An 18801-nucleotide genomic window follows, 5' to 3' on the forward strand; every position below is an offset into this window, starting at 1 on the left:
TGCAAGAACCGTCTGGACCGTGCGTGCCTGGCCATGTTGGTCGTCCAGCAAATATCTGGATAACTGAAGTCCCCCATAAGCACCAGTGCCTGGGAACGTGACGCTACATCCAGTTGCTTTTGGAAGGCCTCATCAGCCTCCTCATCCTGATCAGGGGGCCTGTAGTACACACCCACAACAGTGTCACCCTTACCAGCCTGCCCCTTGATTCTCACCCATAAGCTCTCCACTGCTACATCACTCTCCCCCAAGTGAAGTTCAACACATTCTAGCTGCTCTCTCACATAAAGAGCAACTCCACCACCCCGCCTAGCCAGCCGATCTTTCCTAAAAAGCACATAGCCCTCCCTTGACTTTCCAGAAATATTTTAACATTTTCAAAGGTAGTCCAGTGATACCTTGAAGACCCAGACGTTTTTCTAATATGTAACAATTGCTGGTGGCTATCCCACTACATTTTTTTTTTAATTCCAAAACTGTATTGCATTGATACAAAATACATTATGTGTAAAATTTTCTGCACATTGCCAATTCCAAAACTTAATCTACCAAAACTGTGGAAATAGCTGTTCGTCAGAATGGATTAGACAGGATAAGGAAGACACTCAGATCTGTGTTTTCTGAAGTTCTATTTTAAAAGATTTTTGAAAAGCAAAGGGTAGTTTTTACAAGTTGCTTCTCAGAAGCTACTTTGTGAAAAACAAGTGTTCATTCTAATACTTACAACGAAAAATCTGACAGGAGCTTGAAGACATACAAAAAAAGCCTGTGAGGAATATTGTATTTGGGAAATAAAGTCATAGATGTTATCTGGGAGTCTGCTCAAATTGGAGCTAGTGAAGGAACATGTGGGGAACATCAGGGCAACACAAGGTGGCCATCCAGATTTTCTACCCTTAAATTGTGTTCCCCTGTTCAGCTATTAGCCGTGCCCCACCAAGGACACAGGGCTGTCAGCCACAGCCTCCAAAGTCTGGCATCTCCAGAGCACTCCAGGCAACAAGGAGCATGTCTGCGTGGCAACAGGGGCTGCATGCTAATGCTGCTCACCAACAGCACCTTCATGTAGGCATGACTCTGACCAGCCCCCACGAAGGACTTCCATCAGAACCAACTCTTCGTCTGCTGCCTTGGGGAGTTTCATCAGATAGAAGAGAAACATACCCTCTGTCAAGGAGGGGTAGCAAAAGATCAGGGGATCCATAGATCCAGAACCAGCTACAGGAAAAATGCACAAGTCAATCAAAACCTCATTTCCATCATGTTTGCCCTGACTGCTACCAGGTGAGGGCATTTTCATTACATAGTTAAATTTAGTGCCCTAAGCAAAAACATGCAGATTGCCAGGAATACTGCACACCTGCAGCTGTAATGACTCCAGTAAAATCAACAGACACTTTTGTGAAGGGAAAAAGAATAGCTTGGGTGTGTATTTTTATTTTTTTTCTAAAGCTGCCTAAATATTGACTGACTTAACTTTTGGCAGCCAAATTTCTAACAACTTAGCCATGATTTCCTAGGAAAGTATCAGTAACATCTGAATTTGAAATAATACTCCTCTTCAAGAGTTTCAGTACTTAAAGAGAATGATTTCATTAAAGAATCACAAAATATAAGGATTTTCATAACTTTGGCTTGGCACTTTTCCCAGAGTACAAGCAGTCTAAAAATAAAGTCCTTATAAGAAGATTTATCCCCAGTGCAGGGGATTTTCTTCCTCTAATGGGGATTGCTCCTCCAATTCTGAGCCTGCTAAAATTCTGAAGTCTGTTACCAGAATAAATTGTTTCTGAAGCTGATTCGTTTGCCTTAAATAATTCATGCTATCGTCCTCCAGCAAAATTTTTTTGAATTAATGCAATCTGTCAACTCCTAGAGAACCTCAGCATCCAAACTGCTCTTGCAATCAATGTTTTTTGTTTTCTTTTCCGAGAAATCTTTAATCCTCTTCAGTTTGTCTCAAAGAATACTCTCCCTGTAGTTATGAGTCCAAGCTCAAAAACTCGGACTGACTGTTTTATTTAGCAGAAGGCTTCAGCTGGCAGTAACCAGTGCATCTCAGGAGAAGCACAGAGAAATCCCCAGCACTGCAGGAGTAAAGCACACCCTGGAGGATGCACCAGCCTCTGGACAATTTCTGTTGACTTATAACAGCCTCTGCATTGGGAACTGAAACTAGAATTTAAAATTCATCCCAAACTGTACAAACAGATGCATATTTACACACAACCAAAAAAAAAAAAAAAAAAAAGCCAGACTAATTCCCAGGGTGTACCACAGGCTGTACAACTCTTGCTCAGACAAGTAACTCAAAGACTTCAACAAGAGATGATGCATAAAGTATTGTTCAGTAAGAAGAGAAAACAGACTGCAGTTGACTTTCTATTTCCTTCAGTACTTTGAAAACCATCCAGAACCACTGCAACTACAGTAGGAAGTATGAACTTCAAGGTTTCTAGCAGAACAACACCACCAGTATGATCGTAAAATGATGTAGTTCTGAGCACTTTGCAGCAGAATCTTCACCGAAGGACCATCGTACGAGGCAGCAGGGAACAGTTTTACACAACACCTATCAATATAACGCCAAAGACTGAGTGAGTAAAAGACAATTTGGCACAATTTAGTCAGGTGGGAGCAGTAAGGTCACTTCTGGGGGAAGAAGACAGATATGTAGAGGATACCAAGGCCAAGGTCAAGTTGAGTCAGTCACTCTCTGTAGGATAGGCAGAAACTGAGGTTGGGCTGAGGGGGTTAAGGGACTATGGTGACATGCCTCACTGCCTCTGCTCTTCCACAGCACTGAGGGCTGGATGGGTTGGGTTGGGTTGGATGGGGCCGTAGGCAGCCTGGTCTAGTAATAAATGTAGATGGAGGTTGGTGGCTCTGCCTGTGGTGGGGGGGTTGGAGATTCATGATCTTTGAGGTCCCTTCTAACCTGGGCCATTCTGTGATTCTGGGAGGGGTGAGTAACTTGGTCTAGATGTAGCCCATAGGTGTTACAGACCTCCTTCTACCTTCCCAGCAGCAACTTCTTTAATCGTGCCTGAGCAGACTCAACCAAAGTGTCTGACTCACTCAGTCCTCAGTATTAATTCTGTGTCTCTTACTCATCACTCAATATAATGCTACTGGAGTATTTAAAGGGAAAGAATATTTATAAAAGCTTCTCAGGATAATTTACATAGTTACAGATACGTGAATCACATGTTCAAAACTTGCAGTTATTAGTCACTAGAGAATACGTTTGTTAGGTTTTCCCCACATTTCAAACCATGCAAAACATCTCAGCTGAGATGCTTCTCTGCAGGATCACTGCTGTGAGCTTGGTTGGTTCGTTGGTTCATGCAGCTTTGCATCCACTCTATTCTTATCCTCCAGTAGTACAATGTCTTTTTCCTACCATGATTAAAGGCTTTCACCATACTTACTATTTAGCTCAGCACTCGACTTAAAACTTCCTTTCAAGCCCACAAGCAACTGGTACTGAGATATACTGGAGAACTGCAGTGGTTTATTCCAGTTTCAAAGCTTTTAAATTATTATGATCAGCTACCTATCTAGCTGGCACCTTCATTCACCCATTTCCAGATACTGAAGGTTCTATCTTTAAGACAGCAGGAATTTCTACTTTCAGAAGAACATACAGAAAAGATCAATTATTTCCACTCTCTTCCTGCAGGACTGTTATAACCAAAATAAAATTTGAAAAGAAACTCTACCATAAGCATAAAAATTTTGGAGAAATTCAAATGAAAGAGAAAGACACTACAGGAAGAACTCCTCTTTCCACACTTTTCATTAGGAGTAAATACCGTATGTGGGTAATGCACACACTGTTATTATTTGGAGATTGATTTGGATGATATCTAGTATTTCACTGTACCATTTCATAAATAAAGGCATTCATTGTACAATTTCAAGGTTCACTCTCATTTTTGTTTCTTTACTTAGTGAGGAAGAACCTGGCCACTGTAGTACAGTATCTATTTGTAAAGTTTCCCTCACATTTCATGCCACAGAAATAGCAAAACTAAATAAAATAAAATAAAATAAAATTCCCTACAGCTCTACATGCCTCATCTACATATCATCAGGTGATGAATATTTCACTTACCAGAATGCAAAAAATAATTCCCCCACTGCTCACACTGATGATACACCTCGCACTGTGCAATTTCATTTTCATGATGAGGAAACGCAAGATCTATTCCACCGGTATGGATATCCAGCTGCTTTCCAAACACTGCACTGTAACAATATTTTCCTGATCGGTAAGTAGAACACTACAAAAACTTTCAGTAAAAAAGAAGAAAAAAAAAAAAAAGAGATGAAGCAATATAAATACATTATTTAATGACTGTAACGTAACATCAAGAAAGAATTTTTCACAGATCCTGGATATCAAAATTGCAGCAGAACTACACGTATGAGCAGGACCATATCTGCCCACAATGAATTTTCCTTGGTATGAATGATTATTTTTTCTAATTTAGATTAAAGAATGGTAAGCTCCTTTCCTTGTCCTGCTACAGTATCAGACAGCTGCCTTCATCTGCAGGCAAAACAACTTCAGATTTGGTATTACCATTCTTTTATTTTGTACCTGTGTATGGGGCTGCTGAATCAGGGCCTGAACCTCTGATTGATCACCTGAGGCGAGCAATGAGTCAGCCACCGGAGCACAGGTGAAGGCAATTCACCTGTGCTGCAGGACAGGATGGAGCCTGGCTCCACCTCTCCTAGACCCATTTAAGAGCTGACTGCCAGTGGGGAAGGATCTCTTCTGGAGATCTGCTCCACTGGACTCTATTTTGTGAGCCCAGGATAGGGTGAGGGTCTTTCTTTTCTTACTCCAATATAACAAGTAAATCAGCCAAGCTCCTGGATATACTGTACCATCTATATATTCATTGATTGTACAACCTGTCAGACAACAACCACCCAGAGCAGGATGCCCAAGGCCACAGCCAGGCAGCTGCTGGAGACCCCCAGGGAGAAGGCACCACAGCCTCTGTGCAGCCTATGCAACACTCCATCACCTGCACAGTGCAGAAGTGCTCCTGGTGTTCAGAAAGAGCCTCTACATTCCAGTTTGTGGCCACGGCCTCTTGTCCTGGCATTGGGTCTCACTGAAAGGAACTTGTCTGTGTCCTCCATGCACTGTTCTTTCAGGGAATTATAGAAATAAATCTGTACTGATTGATATGTTTTTAAACCACCTCAGTTGGGGCAGAAGAAAATCAGAAGAGGAAGACAGTGTTTCTGTGGCCATTTTGAAGGCCTGTGCCCCTCTGTTTCTTTTCTGCCTGCTCGAAAATCAGATTAAGCATGGATTTCTGGAGACCTCATCTTGCCTGTGGAAGCACAGTGCATCCCATTGTAAGTTAAGCCCCAAAAAGGAGACCAGATCAAAGTCACACCAGATGGTTCCCTTCTGCAGGACTACACCAGTGACCACTGCTCCTCTGTCACCTTCCTACACATGCACTTCAAAGATATTTCAAAATTAATTCACCTAGCTCCAAGTGCTTGGAGATCTTTGGCAAAACAGACAAGTAGTTACTGCTTAAAATGGGTACCTGACAGCTGACTGTGACAGCAAAACACTTTACATAACTTAAAAGTCTAAGTTTCCCATTTTTCACCGTCCCAGATTACTATACTTACACTCTCTGCATGACTCAACACCTATTTACACGGCAAGAGCCTCATCCAGACACAGTAAAGTAAGTTTTTACAGAAAGAGACAGATACTTTAAGTAGCATCACAATAGCAGATATGCAATTTTGTAAAGGGTTGTTATTTCTTATCTGGAGTGCACTTCTGTCATAGGCTGCACTTCAAATGCAGCAAGCTTTTGTGTACTTCAGTTGCTTTAAGCACTGTTCCATAGTGCAGAAATTGTTTAGTGACATAAAATCTCTTTTTCTAAACGTTTTTCACTATCAAGTAGTTATTACTACCAACTTTAGATATACCAGCACAGCCTGTGGAAAACAAAACTAAAGCAGTTGTTCCACATGCTTTCAGTTTATTTCCAAACACTCAAGAGAAACCAGCTCAGGTCTCAATAATTTCTTATTAGCTTCCAAAGAAGACTTGAGACTAATGAAAACTAAGTACCATCATCAATCTTTCAGGATGAAAAGAGTTAAAGAGTCTTTTCTAAACACAAATTAATCGGTCATAAATTAGAACTGCACAAAACAAAGTACTACTATTCTGTGTAGTAAATAAAACAAAATTCCAAATTAAGAGCAAATTAATTTAAACCAGCTCTAAACAAACTGCTACCATGCACAATTTGCATCATGCTCACAGAATATACTGCCACAGAGAAAACAGAATATGTAAAACTGCAGCTGACTTTTAAAGAAAGCTGCGTAATGAGAGATGTAATTAGCACACGCATCCACAACTGCTGCTAAGACGAGGCCAGCAAAATCTTTTATGTTCACTGGAGCTGGGATGGATTTCCATGCCCTGTCCTCCTCATACTGCACCATAGACTTGACCAGGTTCACTATGGGTTGCACAAAGTGGAAGACAGATGAAAGACATACTGCAACTTTTATGAAAATGCTGGCTATTCAGTTGAAGCTAAAAGACTCCCTAATGTGATCCTGTGTGGCTTATTCTCTCTCTGTGTGACGTTTTCTCTCTTTTGAGAGAAAAGTGACAAAATAAAACCAGATGCTGCTCCCTTAAGGTGGAGGAGGAGGATTTGTGCCACACTCAAAATCCCCAAACTGCAGCAAATAGATTAAAACTGGTTCTTTCTACTGATGAGAAGAAAAAAGCAGCACTGCTGCTACCATTGTACCGTGACTGAGAATGAGAAACAGCAATGGATTTAAAATACAAGAAATCTGACCTTGATATCGTGGAGCATTCAATGTGCCACCCAGGTCTTCCCTTTCCCCAGGGAGAACCCCACGATAACTCTTGAGGTTTGGCAGCTTTCCACAGGGCAAAATCTCTACCATGCCGCTTATCGGTATCAACTGCCACAGAAAAGAGAGTCGTTAATGGAACATGCCTCAGAAAGACAAAGTGAACAAATGAAAGAAAGTAGAAATGCATGCTTAGTGAACTACTCAGATTTTATTCCCCTTGCCCAACTTTTCCTCCATCTTTTTTCTTTCTCTGCTCATACTGGGTTTTCCAGTCTTCTCATCCTGTTTTTTTAAAAAAATTATATATATATGTTGAATCAGATTTCTGCAGGCTCAGGAGATGGATAAGCATCTGGATTTAAGATTCTTTAATACATCATATCCTTCCAATCCTTTTGGCCTTCTCCGGACTTGTATCATCCGTTTGCTTACTTATCAACCAGTTTCCTAGGACAAACAGGTTGCACTGTAGCAGCAGAATTTAAAAAAATCCTTCAATAGTCAACATTGTTCATCTGTTTCATCAGCAGATAGAAGTTAGATTTACTTCTTTTCCCTGCTTCTACCAGATCACTAACAAAAACACTGTGCACGACTGGGTCTAATCTCATCCCCCTAGCTTTCCAGTACCAATACATTTTTGGAGCTCAGATGGTCACTTTTCTCAATCTATTCTAATTGTACTTTATTGATATTATATAGAATCAGTTTTAATTCAGAATGTCATGCAATATTAAGTAAAGCACTTCACAAAAATCCATTACACCTGCTTCATCATTCAAAAATTGAGAAGAAATAAAGGGTAGAAACACAGCCCAAGTTTTATCTACTGAATCTTCACTTTGGCTCTTTCACTATTTTGCCAAGCCCTGGCTGACTTGTGCCTGTTGATTCCATGTCTCTCCTGATTTTTTTCAGTATATTTCTATCAAAAAAAGAAAATCACTCTTTGTCTACTCAGTTATAAACTCAATAACTGTCGCAGAATCTTCAGAGATTAGAGTAAATTTAGTAGCAAGTGAATTGAAGGGAAACAAGGTAAAACATGAGTGGTTGAGGCTCAGTGCAGGAGGCTCAGGGTCACATCCTGTGGAACTGTGAGCACCCTCAAGGGAAAAGACTTCACAACCTAGTGCTAGTATCCTCTGCCCAACTACATTCTTGTTTAGTACTGTATGCAGAAACCCTGTGAAGGCAGCAGGTTTAACAGTACAGTGAAACACAGCACATCCTTAGCCGTACTCAGTGGGGACCCCTATGCTACTAGGTGCCTGCAGCTAGTCAGGAAGATGGTTTCAGCCTCTATAACACATTCCCTTTGTGGACTTTAATGATACAACTCCAGAGCAGAGCTGTAAAAAGCTTCTGGCTGCAGCTCACCTGAGTATCACCTCCTGGGCATTTTCAGGAATTGCAAACAGAACATTTTCAATGAAGACACAGTGAACTTCAGGACACAAAAGATGCAGGAGATCTGTTTTAAACTCTCCTACACAGAGACTTGACCATAGCTGATTTACAGAAACTATGGAGAAAATCAGCAATCCTGCTCAGCAAAACTGCAGCGAAAATAGAACACAGCTAAGGGTACCCCTGTATGTTACCACCAAAAGAGCTCACACGACCACTTTGCTTGACAGTAGTCTGGTGGTAACCAATGAAAGATGTAAATGCATCTGGTTAGTGCACACCAGTAGGGTCCAAATGCCCAACTATAACAAGGCAGGCAATGCTTCTTCCCGCCAACCCTCACTGCTGCCTAGTGTGTGGGCTGAGAGCATCACTTCACTATTCAGTCTGTATATACTGCTCCAAGGATTTAAATAAAATTAATAATCACAATTGTTCTAAGGTACTGGAACAAAAGTGGAGAGAAAAACAAGCATTTTTTAAAAAGACATCACTAAGCTTCCTCTTGCACTGGCAACACCTCAATAAGTTACTACTAAAACAATGATGCCCTAATTAACTAAAAAAGCTGTCTATATACAACAAGTTAAAAAATTGCTTCAGACTGTTGAATGAAGATTTATATATCAATACATCATGAGTTCAGACAAAGCATTAACACAAATTGCTACCAGGAACTTACCTGCTTCACTTTGTGTATCAGCAGAAACAGCAGTTAATACTCCATACCTTTCTCCCCAAGACTGGACATCAAAATAAACATTGCCTAATAGAAAAGAAATATTTAGCTTCACAGTAAAGATGGGGAACGTTCACCCATATACAATGGAGACAACATTTCCACAAAAGCAAAACAAAACACCCTTGGACTTCCATTTGAAATTCAGAAATGCTACAGCAGTAGCAGCCCACATTTCCCCATTACTAGCTTTCCAGTAACCTAACTTACTCATTTTGCACTGAAGATAATGTTGTTTTCTGGAGATCTCCCTGGGTTCTTCCCAGGACAAGTGATCCATCCCACAACTGAAGCATTACCTATGCTGTTCCAGTTACAATACACTTAACACTCTTCTACAAGCATCAGCTCTACTAAAAATTTCCCACACTCTGTTTGCAGGCATTACTTTTACAGAACATATGAGATGCCCAACTCCTGTTCAGAGCTAGCAGAGCTAACCCCCAGCTCCCTCACAAAACCTAGGCCAGGACTTCCCCACAGGAGCTGAGACAGCAGCTTATTACAATAAACATTTATGTTCAGTATTGAATTACTTCTTGTTTAGATATTGACTCAAGAGTTGTTCTGCACAGTTGCATCGTAACAAGCAAGTTGCTCACACCATGATAATCAACACAAAGAAAATCTGGTACAGCATATCTCATCTGACCCCGAAACAGGATCCCTTTTGAGTGCTTGTTTTCCACGCATGCAATAACAAGGAGTTGCCTTGCTACAAATCTTACCTTGGGAAGTTGCATAAGCCTGTCCATTAGCAATTATTGTCTTTATGAAGGAAATTATCTGAGGAATGTTTTCAGTCACTCTCATATATACTGTCGGAGGAAGGACCTTAAGTGAAGAAATTGTAACAGTTCATTAACCCACACGTAATGCACTGCTGACAAGCCACTCCAAATTAAGAAACTGACTTCAAAGAACATCTGTCCCAATTCTTATCTTAGCAAAAAAAAGAAAACCAACCTGAATATATCGTAAGAAGGTCACAAGCAGTACTTAAAATGCAGATAATATTAAAATGAAACTGAGGAAGAGACAGATATAATAAATAAATAAATCTACTAGCTTTCACCAGAGGCCTATTCCCTGCTTCTGGACAAGAAGCAAAGTCATCTGCAATCAAAGAATGAATATTAGATGCTTTATATACTTCAGGTCTGGATATTTCTGCATGACACTAAAGACATATTATTATTTGTGAATCAAGACCTTATTACATAGGGCAGAAAGTCTGTGCTCCTTTACAAATTCAACTTGTTCATTCCCCCTCTCTGAATAGCCAAGGTTTGCTTCCTTTCCCACTCTTAACACAAAAGACGTGCAATACAAAGCCTCTGTCTTCTCAGAAGAATGAAAAAGTAAAACACTACCCAGTCACTGAACAACACTTCATAAGACAAGCAACCAATCATGTTGTTTTTTTCCCCCTCAGATCAAACTGTCAAATTCAGATTCCTGACCAATATAACTGCTTGGAAAGACTCTAAAATGCAGAAGCTCAAGTGTCTGTACCTTTAATGATGCCATATCTTGTTTAAAGTCTTCTTCATACATACGAGCAAGAGCTACTGGCGATATATTCATCTGAAAAAAAAAAATTAGTAAATCAAAATAACAACATGAAGTACCACAATCTTTTATCAGACAGTTAACAGCTAATTGGAGGACTTACAGAGCCCCCAAGGTAACGAGGCAGAGAGGCTTATTAATCTAGCTAACACTCATGGTGAGGCGATGCCAGCTATTTATAACTTAAGAGCAGTATTTCATCTAGGTTTTTGAATTGCCAAAATATTAAGATATCTTTTAAGAGAAAGCAACCAAATATTAAAATAATAAATTCTTTCCCTCCTCCTTTATTTTCCTCTTAAGAGGGTCATCTTCCATTTCCAGTGACAAGATATACTACAGCACATGGATATAAAATGCATTCCACCTACTGGCAAGGGACACCGATACCACCAAGATGTCAGAAAGACAGACCAGAGACTTGTAGGATGAGTCAAGATATTAATTTGCAGCGATTAAGAAAAATAAGATATTTCAGCTCATCATTACTCACATATTTCAGTACAATCAGGAAAATTAACTGTGAGCCAGTTCCATATTTTTCCAGGTGCAGTACTTCTCAAACATCTCCACATTTCTCATTCACGGACTGACTGACAGAAACAGGAGTACTCACAGAAATGCAATCCAAAAGGAAAGAGGCAATTTAAACATGACAAGATACTTGTCTCAAGTATTCAGAATAGGCCAAGACTTGAAAGACACGTGATGGCAAATCCTGTCCTAGCAAGCAAAAGCATGATGTGATAGGATATATGCTCTTGTGAGACTCCACCTGGAGTCCTGTGTCCAGTTCTGGAACCCCCAACACAAGAAAGAAAGGGAGCTTGGTCCAGAGGAGAGCCATGAAGATGATCAGAGGGCTGGAGCACCTCACCTACAAGGACAGGCCAAGAGAGCTGGGGCTCTTCAGCCTGGAGATGAGAAGGCTCTGGGGGGACTTTACAGCAGACTTCCAGTACCTGAAGGGGCCTACAGGAAAGCTGGGGAGGGACTTTTTGTAAGGACATGTAGTAAAAAAACAAGAAAATGTTTTTAAACTGGACGAGGGTGGATTTAGAGTAGATATTAGGAAGAAATTCTTTACTGGGCGGGTGGTGAGACACTGGAACAGCGAGGTTGTGGATTCCCCCTTCCTGGAAGCATTCAAGACCAGGCTGGATGAAGCTTTGAGCAACCTGTTCTAGTGGGAAATGTCCCTGCCTATAGCAGGGGTTGGAACTAGGTGATCTTAAAGGTCCCTTCCAACCCAAACCATTCTGTGATTCTACATGAGAGCATCTCAAATCCAAGCTTTTACGTCTTCTCTGAGTAAAAACCCACCAAGAAGAAGCCAACAGCCACTCTCTCCAGCTTGCACATAATCAAATCATTAACACAAGAAATCCAATTTTTTTACTAGAGGATCTTTAAGGGGTGGGTATCACATCTGAACAAGCTGGTTTAGGTGGGAGTTGTGGTAAAAGACAGACATGACACTCATCCAGCAATGGAAGGAGGAGGATGCTCAGCACTGAGGCAAAGCCATGCTTCTGCCTGCAGACCAGACAGAGAGCTCTTACTGTGATGTGGTTCATCTCAACAAGCGAGTCAGATGCTCCTTTGATCAACAGAAAGACATTCACTAGGAGACAAGGAAATCCCTCCCATCCAAATGGGCATCCAATTTATCTCTTCTTCAAAGGACCATGGGGAGAACAGAGCATTCTCCTCACAGAGCAGATGCCCAACTTTCAGATTCTGTGTAGATGAGTCCCACCAGAGGATGGACAACAAAATCAGATACATTGATTCTGGTGTTGTAGTGTTTCAGATACAGAGGTCCTCAACAAAACGTGCACAGAAGGGCAAGTATTTCAAAAAGAAAAAATATGTCACACAGAAGATTTCCTCACAGAGCCAAAGAATGGAATAACTAAATACATTACCTTCAAAATAAAATCCCATAGGGTTCTGACAAAGAAAAAATGTAAAATACATGCAAATAGATTTAAAAAGGTTGTGGCTTTTTGTTGTTGTTAGAAAGTACGAGCCTTAAAAATAAAACCTGCAAGTGAAGTTTCTAAGGGAACAAATATATTTCTTAAAGAGAGCAGCGCTAGCATTCTTTTCAATGCAGTACTGCAAGAGTAATCATTTACGTAAGGATTAAATAAAATTATACCTGTCAAATTATCTGGCTCAAGCTTAAGACTTGCAACTGTAATTACAGTTCATTTCATTCACAATCCAAATTTCAAAAACCAATACAATGTTTATTTAAAAGAAGTTTATAAAGCAGAATACATTTGTGGCATTTTACAGTCCAAAAAAACATTAAAAAAAGAAATTGGAATAGTCATTCACAAGCTGTTACAAAAGGTCTGATTAAAAACCAACTAGGGGCTACTTACAGCCATAAAGCTTTTAATTAGGCCAATAACTCTGAGAATTCAGTGAAAAGTTGGATTGTGTTGATTATTTTTTTAATTCACAATTTTTGCATCGATCTTGCCACCGAGCCCCAGTCTTGTCAAGACTTACCCACACATTGTGTCAGCATTTACGCAGGCCATGACCTCAGACAAGGTTGAGGAGACTTCTGAAGGTGCTGACTCTGCAGCTAGATGGTGCTCGGCACCTTTTAGGAACTGCCCTCAACCTTGAGTATCGTCATTTACATGCAGTCTTTAACAATCAGTGACATAGAAAACACAACTCTCCTGGCTGCAAGTTTCAGTTTGTTTCAATTCTAATAAAAGGACATCATGGCTTTTTATTTCCCACCATCTTCCAGACAAGGCATGAGGCTATGAGGACTACTGTCTCAGGTGCAGATAGAGGGCTAAAAATCTCAAAATTTCTTTTCTAAATTAAAAAAATATATAGTACTAAAACAACAACCAAACAAATGTAGAACATTTTCCTATATAACTAGCAGTAGGACGTACCAAACGTTTGGGTCTAAAGCTGTAGTTTTATACACCTACCTCACTGGCTCTTTTTATGATCTTGTCATCTATGTCTGTAATCCCCATCACCATGATAACTTCAGTTTCAAAAAAACGAGTCAATATCCTTCGGATTATATCAAACCTAACATAGGAGCTGGAAAAGAGAAAGAGGAGCTTTTAGAGATGCAGTAAATGTGAATAAAACTCCGACAAAAATAAAAAACTCTGACAAAAATAAAAAACTCTGACAAAAATAAAAAACTCTGACAAAAATAAAAAACTCTGACAGCTGTACAAACACCCCAAATACCCAAATACTTGGGAAAGAAGGTCTCAAGCACATAAAATGCTTTTCCAAAATTAGTTCCAATCTGCACAGAAGTCAAGTAAATTTCAGTTGAACTGCTCTACCCTCTTCTGGCATTAGTGACACATTACAGCAAATTTTCCCCATTCTCTTGCATCTCTTTATGATAACAACAGGGTACTTTTGAAACTGCCTCTTAAGCAAAAGACTCTTCCAAAGAACACAACGTGACATATGAGCTGATCCTAAAAAGAAAACCACCCTAGTGCGTATGCTAGCAAGTTCTCAAAGCCCGCAGCCCAGAACATGGAGAAACAAACCAACTCACTTCAACATTGCTCACAGATGCTACAGTACAAGTAGCTACAGATACAAGCACAGCTACATTTCATTAACACAACACCACAGATCTTTTTCTGACAGCAAAGAAGAGTTGCTCTGGGGGGTTATTTTGTTTTTCCAGGCTCTACATGACAACACTGAACATTCAGTGTGGACAGACAGACCCACATACAAGTGCCTTCTGTTGTCATGGGCTCTGCACTCTGAATTCTCAAAACACGCTTCAACTGGGTAAAGCCCAGCTTCTGTGAGAAATAAGAAAAGGTGACTGCAGACTCTCAGTCCATTCTGCGAGACCAGGAGAAATCTCAGCCTCCTCTGGCTTTGAAGAAGGCCGAGTGCACTGCACCTGCAGGATGGAGTAAAGGAAACCTCAAGAGCTGCAGCTCTCCATGGCACCCACTGCCCTGGCTGGGATGCACCCACAGAATCTATCAAAGCAAATACATGTAGGAAAACACCATCAGTGGATCTGTACCCTTTTCCTCAGCTGCAGATATCAGTTAGCACTAAGAGAAACAGAGCTTTTGGAGTGGGTCCAGAGGAGGGCAAAAAAGATGATCAGAGGGCTGCACCACCTCTCCTACAAAGAGAGGCTGAGGGAGCTGGGGTTGATCAGCCTGAAGAAGACCCCAGGGAGACTTCGCTGCAGCCTTCCAGGAAAGGCCTACAGGAAAGACGGGAAGGGAGCATCAGGGAGTGTAATGATAGGACAAGGAGTAGTAGCTTTAAATTAACAGAGTAGGTTTAGATTAGATACAAGGAAGAAACTCTCCAAGGCTAGGGTTATGACGCACAGAACAGGCTATGCAGGGAAGCTGTGGATGCTCCATCCCCAGAGGTGTTCAAGCCATAGAGTTGGATGGCAAGGTGTCCCTGCTCATGGCAAGGGGTTGGAACTGGATGGTCTTTTAAGGTCCCTTCCAAGCCAAACAACTCTGTGATGATTTCAGTGTGCAGTATCTTAAAGAAGAAAAATACATTTCTGATGTTGTATGCACTGTGTCCATATCAGAAAAAGGCCTTTTGGAATGTGCCACATGCTACCAGGGAGACAGCTGGTATTAATGAATACCAGCTCACTGGGAGCAATATTCATCTCATGTCATGACACTGTTCCAGAAGAATATTAAATTATTCTTTGGATCCCTTTCAAAGGGACAATAGCAGCATCAAAAAGCTTAAAATCAGATTTAACAGTGCTGCAGATTTAATTTCCAGAGCATATGCAATCTCTGAGCTGTTCTCTCCCCTCTGATCTTCTAACTTAATCGATGGAAGAAGCACTGCAATAGCCAAAGCAAATCTCAGAAAGCAGGCTCCCTACAACTTCAGCATCAAACTGCAAAGAAGAAAGCAGTTCAAATGAAGTAGGTGCTCCAGCAGCCCAGAAAGCTAACTATACCATGGGCTGCATCAGAAAAAGCATGCTGAGCAGGTTGAGGGAGTTGATCCTGCATCTCTACTCTGCATTGGTGAGACTTCAACTGGAATACTGCATTCAGATGTGAAGTTCAATACAGGACAGATGTGGAGACCCGCTGGAGTGTGTGCAGAGGAAGGCCACAAAAATGATCCAAGGGATGGAACACCTTCCCTATGAGGACAGGCTGAGAGAGCTGGGGAAGAAAAGGCTCCAGGAAGATGTAATGGTGGACTTTCAGTATCTAAAGGGAGGCAAAAGAAAGTAAGGGACAGACTCTTTAGTGGGATCTGTTATGACAGGACATAAGGAAACAGTTTCAAAATAAAAGAGGGGACATAAGGAAGTTTTTTCACAGTAAGGGCGGTGAGGCACTGGCACTGGTTGCCCAGAAATGTAGTGGATACCCTATCCCTGGAGACACTCTAGGTCAGGCCAAAGGGAGCTCTGAGCACCCTGATCAATTGGACTAAACGACCTTACAGGCCCCTTTCAATTTCCTATAATTTTTTAGAGGTGCCATACCAGTGCATGCAGGATTTATCATAGAATCATACAATGGCAATGGTTGGAAGGCACCTCAAGGATTATCGACTTCCAACCCCCTGCCACAGGCAGGGCTGCCAGCCATTCGACCAAGTACTAGATCAGATTGCCCAGGGCTCCTCCATCCAATCTGGCCTTAAACACTTCCAGGGATGGGGCACCCACAGTCTCTCTGGAAAACCTGTTGTAGCACCTCACCACTCTCAGTAAAGAACTTCCTCCTGACATCTAATCTAAATCTCCCTTTAGTTTAAAAACCATTCCCCCTTGTCCTATCACTGTCTACATGTGTAAAAAGTTTATTTCCCTCTTGTTCATAAACTTCCTTTAAAAATTGGAAGGTCACAATGAGGTCTCCCTTCAGCCTTCTCTTTTCCAGGCTGAACAAGCCCAGTTCCTTCAGCCTGCCTTCACAGGAGAGGTGCTCCAGCCCTTGGATCATCCTCGTGACCCTCCTCTGGACCCTCTACAAAAGCTCCACATCTTTCCTGTGTTGGGGGTCCCAGACTTGGGGTATTCCCAAAGCTGAGGCCTCATGAGGACAATCACCTCCCTGTCCCTGTTGGCCACTCCTCTTCTGATAAAACCCAGAACACCATTGGCCTTCTGGGCTGCAAGCACACACTGCCGGCTCATGTTCACTTTTTCATCAACCACAATCTTTAAGTTCTCCTCAGCAGGGCTACTCTTAAGGAGTTCTTCTCCCAGCTTGTATGCATATGTGGGATTACCTCGACCCAAGTGCAAAACCTTGCACTTTGCTTTGTTAAACCTCATTAGGTTCACAAGGGCCCATCTTTCGAGTTTATCAAGTTCCTTCTGGATGGCATCCCTTCCTTCTGCTGTATCAACTGCACAGCTCAGCTCAGTGTGATCAGCACACTTGCCGATGGTGCACTTGATCCCATCATCTATGTCACTGATAGAGATGTTAAACAGTATCAGACCCAGGACAGACTCCTGGAGAACACTGTTTGTTACCAGTCTCAACCCAGAAATAGAGCCATTGACCACAATCCCCTGGCTGTAATCTTCCAACCAATTCCTTATTCATCAAGTAGTTCACTTTTCAAATCGATTTCTCTCCAATTTAGAAATAAGGATGTGGAGGGGACCTTGTCAAAGGCCTTGCAGAAGTCCAGATGACATCATGCCTTCACTTTTAGAATTCTTGAGATCAGATGCTGCAAAGATGCAGCACAATGAGGGACTTCTATAGGAAGGACACCACAGCAAGAGATATCACTCCACTTGACTTTATATTTATTCCCAGTGTGCTTCTGGCCTGTAGACTCCCAGCAGCAGCATTCCTCTCAGCTGTGCCAACCAAAGCAATATCTTTACAGCTCTACAGATGGGCCTAGCCTATCTGTAACCCTAAAAATACAATATAGAATCATAGAATATTCTGAGTTGTAAGGAATCCACAAGGATCATCAAGTCTGGCTTCACATAGAACCACCCAACAATCAGACCACATGGCTGAGAGCAGTGTCCAAACACCCCTTGAACTCTGGCAGCTTGGAATCGTGCCCACTGCCCTGGGCAGCCTGTTCCATGCCCACCATCCTCTGGTGAAGAACGCTTTCCTAACCCCCAGCTGCCCATCCCCTGACAGCTCCATGCTGTTCCCTTGTGCCCTGTTGCTGTCACAGAGAGCAGAGCTGCCCCTCTGATAATAACAATAGCAGCAATAATAATAGTAATAATAATAAAGTATGTTCTGCCATCCAGAAGAAAGCAGCTGAGCAACAAAACGCCAAAACTGACATACACATGACTGCAGACACTGGAAGGAACAGTTAATGCCTCTCTCACTGAATGGTTCACCTGATCAAAAAAGAGGATGATCTTCAGTGCAGGCATCTCACTCTATCATAGGAAACAACCTGTGAAGGCACTAAAGAAGCAGCAACAGAATGGTAATGCTGCTGCTTATCTGCATTACACACTGCTCTGGGTGTGACACTCAGCCCCAGCTGTTCTTTCATACAACACTAACTGAAGCTTGGAAGTGGTTGTTTGGGCACAGCATAAAAAGATATGGGTATGAGAGCAACCAGAGCGTGCAGGGCTTCCTTTCAATCAGAATAAGACGGAGAACCGCCGACCAAAATCAACACTCAAGAGATGCAGAATGATGTGAGACCAAAAGGTGCAGTCCTCTGCCCTGCTAAATGAATAGGCTCCCCAAGGAGGTGGTTGAGTCACCATCCCTGGATGTGTTTAAAATCCATTTGGATGTGGTGCTCAGGGACATGATTTAGCAGAGGGTTGTTAGAGTTAGGGTAGTATGGTTAGGTTGTGGTTGGACTCGATGATCTTTAAGGTCTTTTCCAACCTGAGTGATTCAATGAGTCTTAGCTGCTCCATTGTCCTGCTATGCAAGCTCTCCTTCTTCAGAACAAAGTTTCGTTAGTGATTCACCCGTTAAAGCAGCATCACACGCGCCCAAGCAGCACTAGCAGAAGAGAGTAAGACAAAGATGAAAGAACTAACAGCTGCCATATCGAGACTTGGAACAACCCACTCCGCCAAAATCACACCGACACAAAGGGAGGGTCTCCTCTACTACCCGCCCACGATACCCGCACTCACCAGGCGTGCCCGAGGTGCGCGTGGTCGTACA

The 18801-nt window shown here is 41.8% G+C and overlaps 1 protein-coding gene across 5 annotated transcripts in view; it reads right to left on the minus strand.

Annotated features, from left to right (window-relative positions):
* The window catches only part of CARS2 (cysteinyl-tRNA synthetase 2, mitochondrial), a 40601-nt gene that overhangs the window by 17146 nt on the left and 4654 nt on the right, over positions 1-18801 (minus strand). For 2 of the 5 annotated variants that reach the window (XM_031557718.1, XM_019610053.1), the window contains exons 1-7: positions 18514-18560; positions 13591-13708; positions 10565-10636; positions 9778-9883; positions 8993-9076; positions 6879-7008; positions 4118-4251 (exon numbers count right to left, since the gene is read on the minus strand). In XM_031557718.1, the coding sequence (XP_031413578.1) occupies positions 4118-4251; positions 6879-7008; positions 8993-9076; positions 9778-9883; positions 10565-10636; positions 13591-13708; positions 18514-18545 (676 nt within the window). In that variant the 5' untranslated portion in view covers positions 18546-18560. Of the gene's footprint in view, positions 1-4117; positions 4252-6878; positions 7009-8992; positions 9077-9777; positions 9884-10564; positions 10637-13590; positions 13709-18513; positions 18561-18770; positions 18796-18801 lie in introns of those variants that run through there. The other 3 variants (XM_019610056.2, XM_019610055.2, XM_031557710.1) reach the window with 2 other exon arrangements.

This window comes from Meleagris gallopavo, chromosome 1 (genome assembly GCF_000146605.3).
Source record: "Meleagris gallopavo isolate NT-WF06-2002-E0010 breed Aviagen turkey brand Nicholas breeding stock chromosome 1, Turkey_5.1, whole genome shotgun sequence".
NCBI lineage: Eukaryota > Metazoa > Chordata > Aves > Galliformes > Phasianidae > Meleagris > Meleagris gallopavo.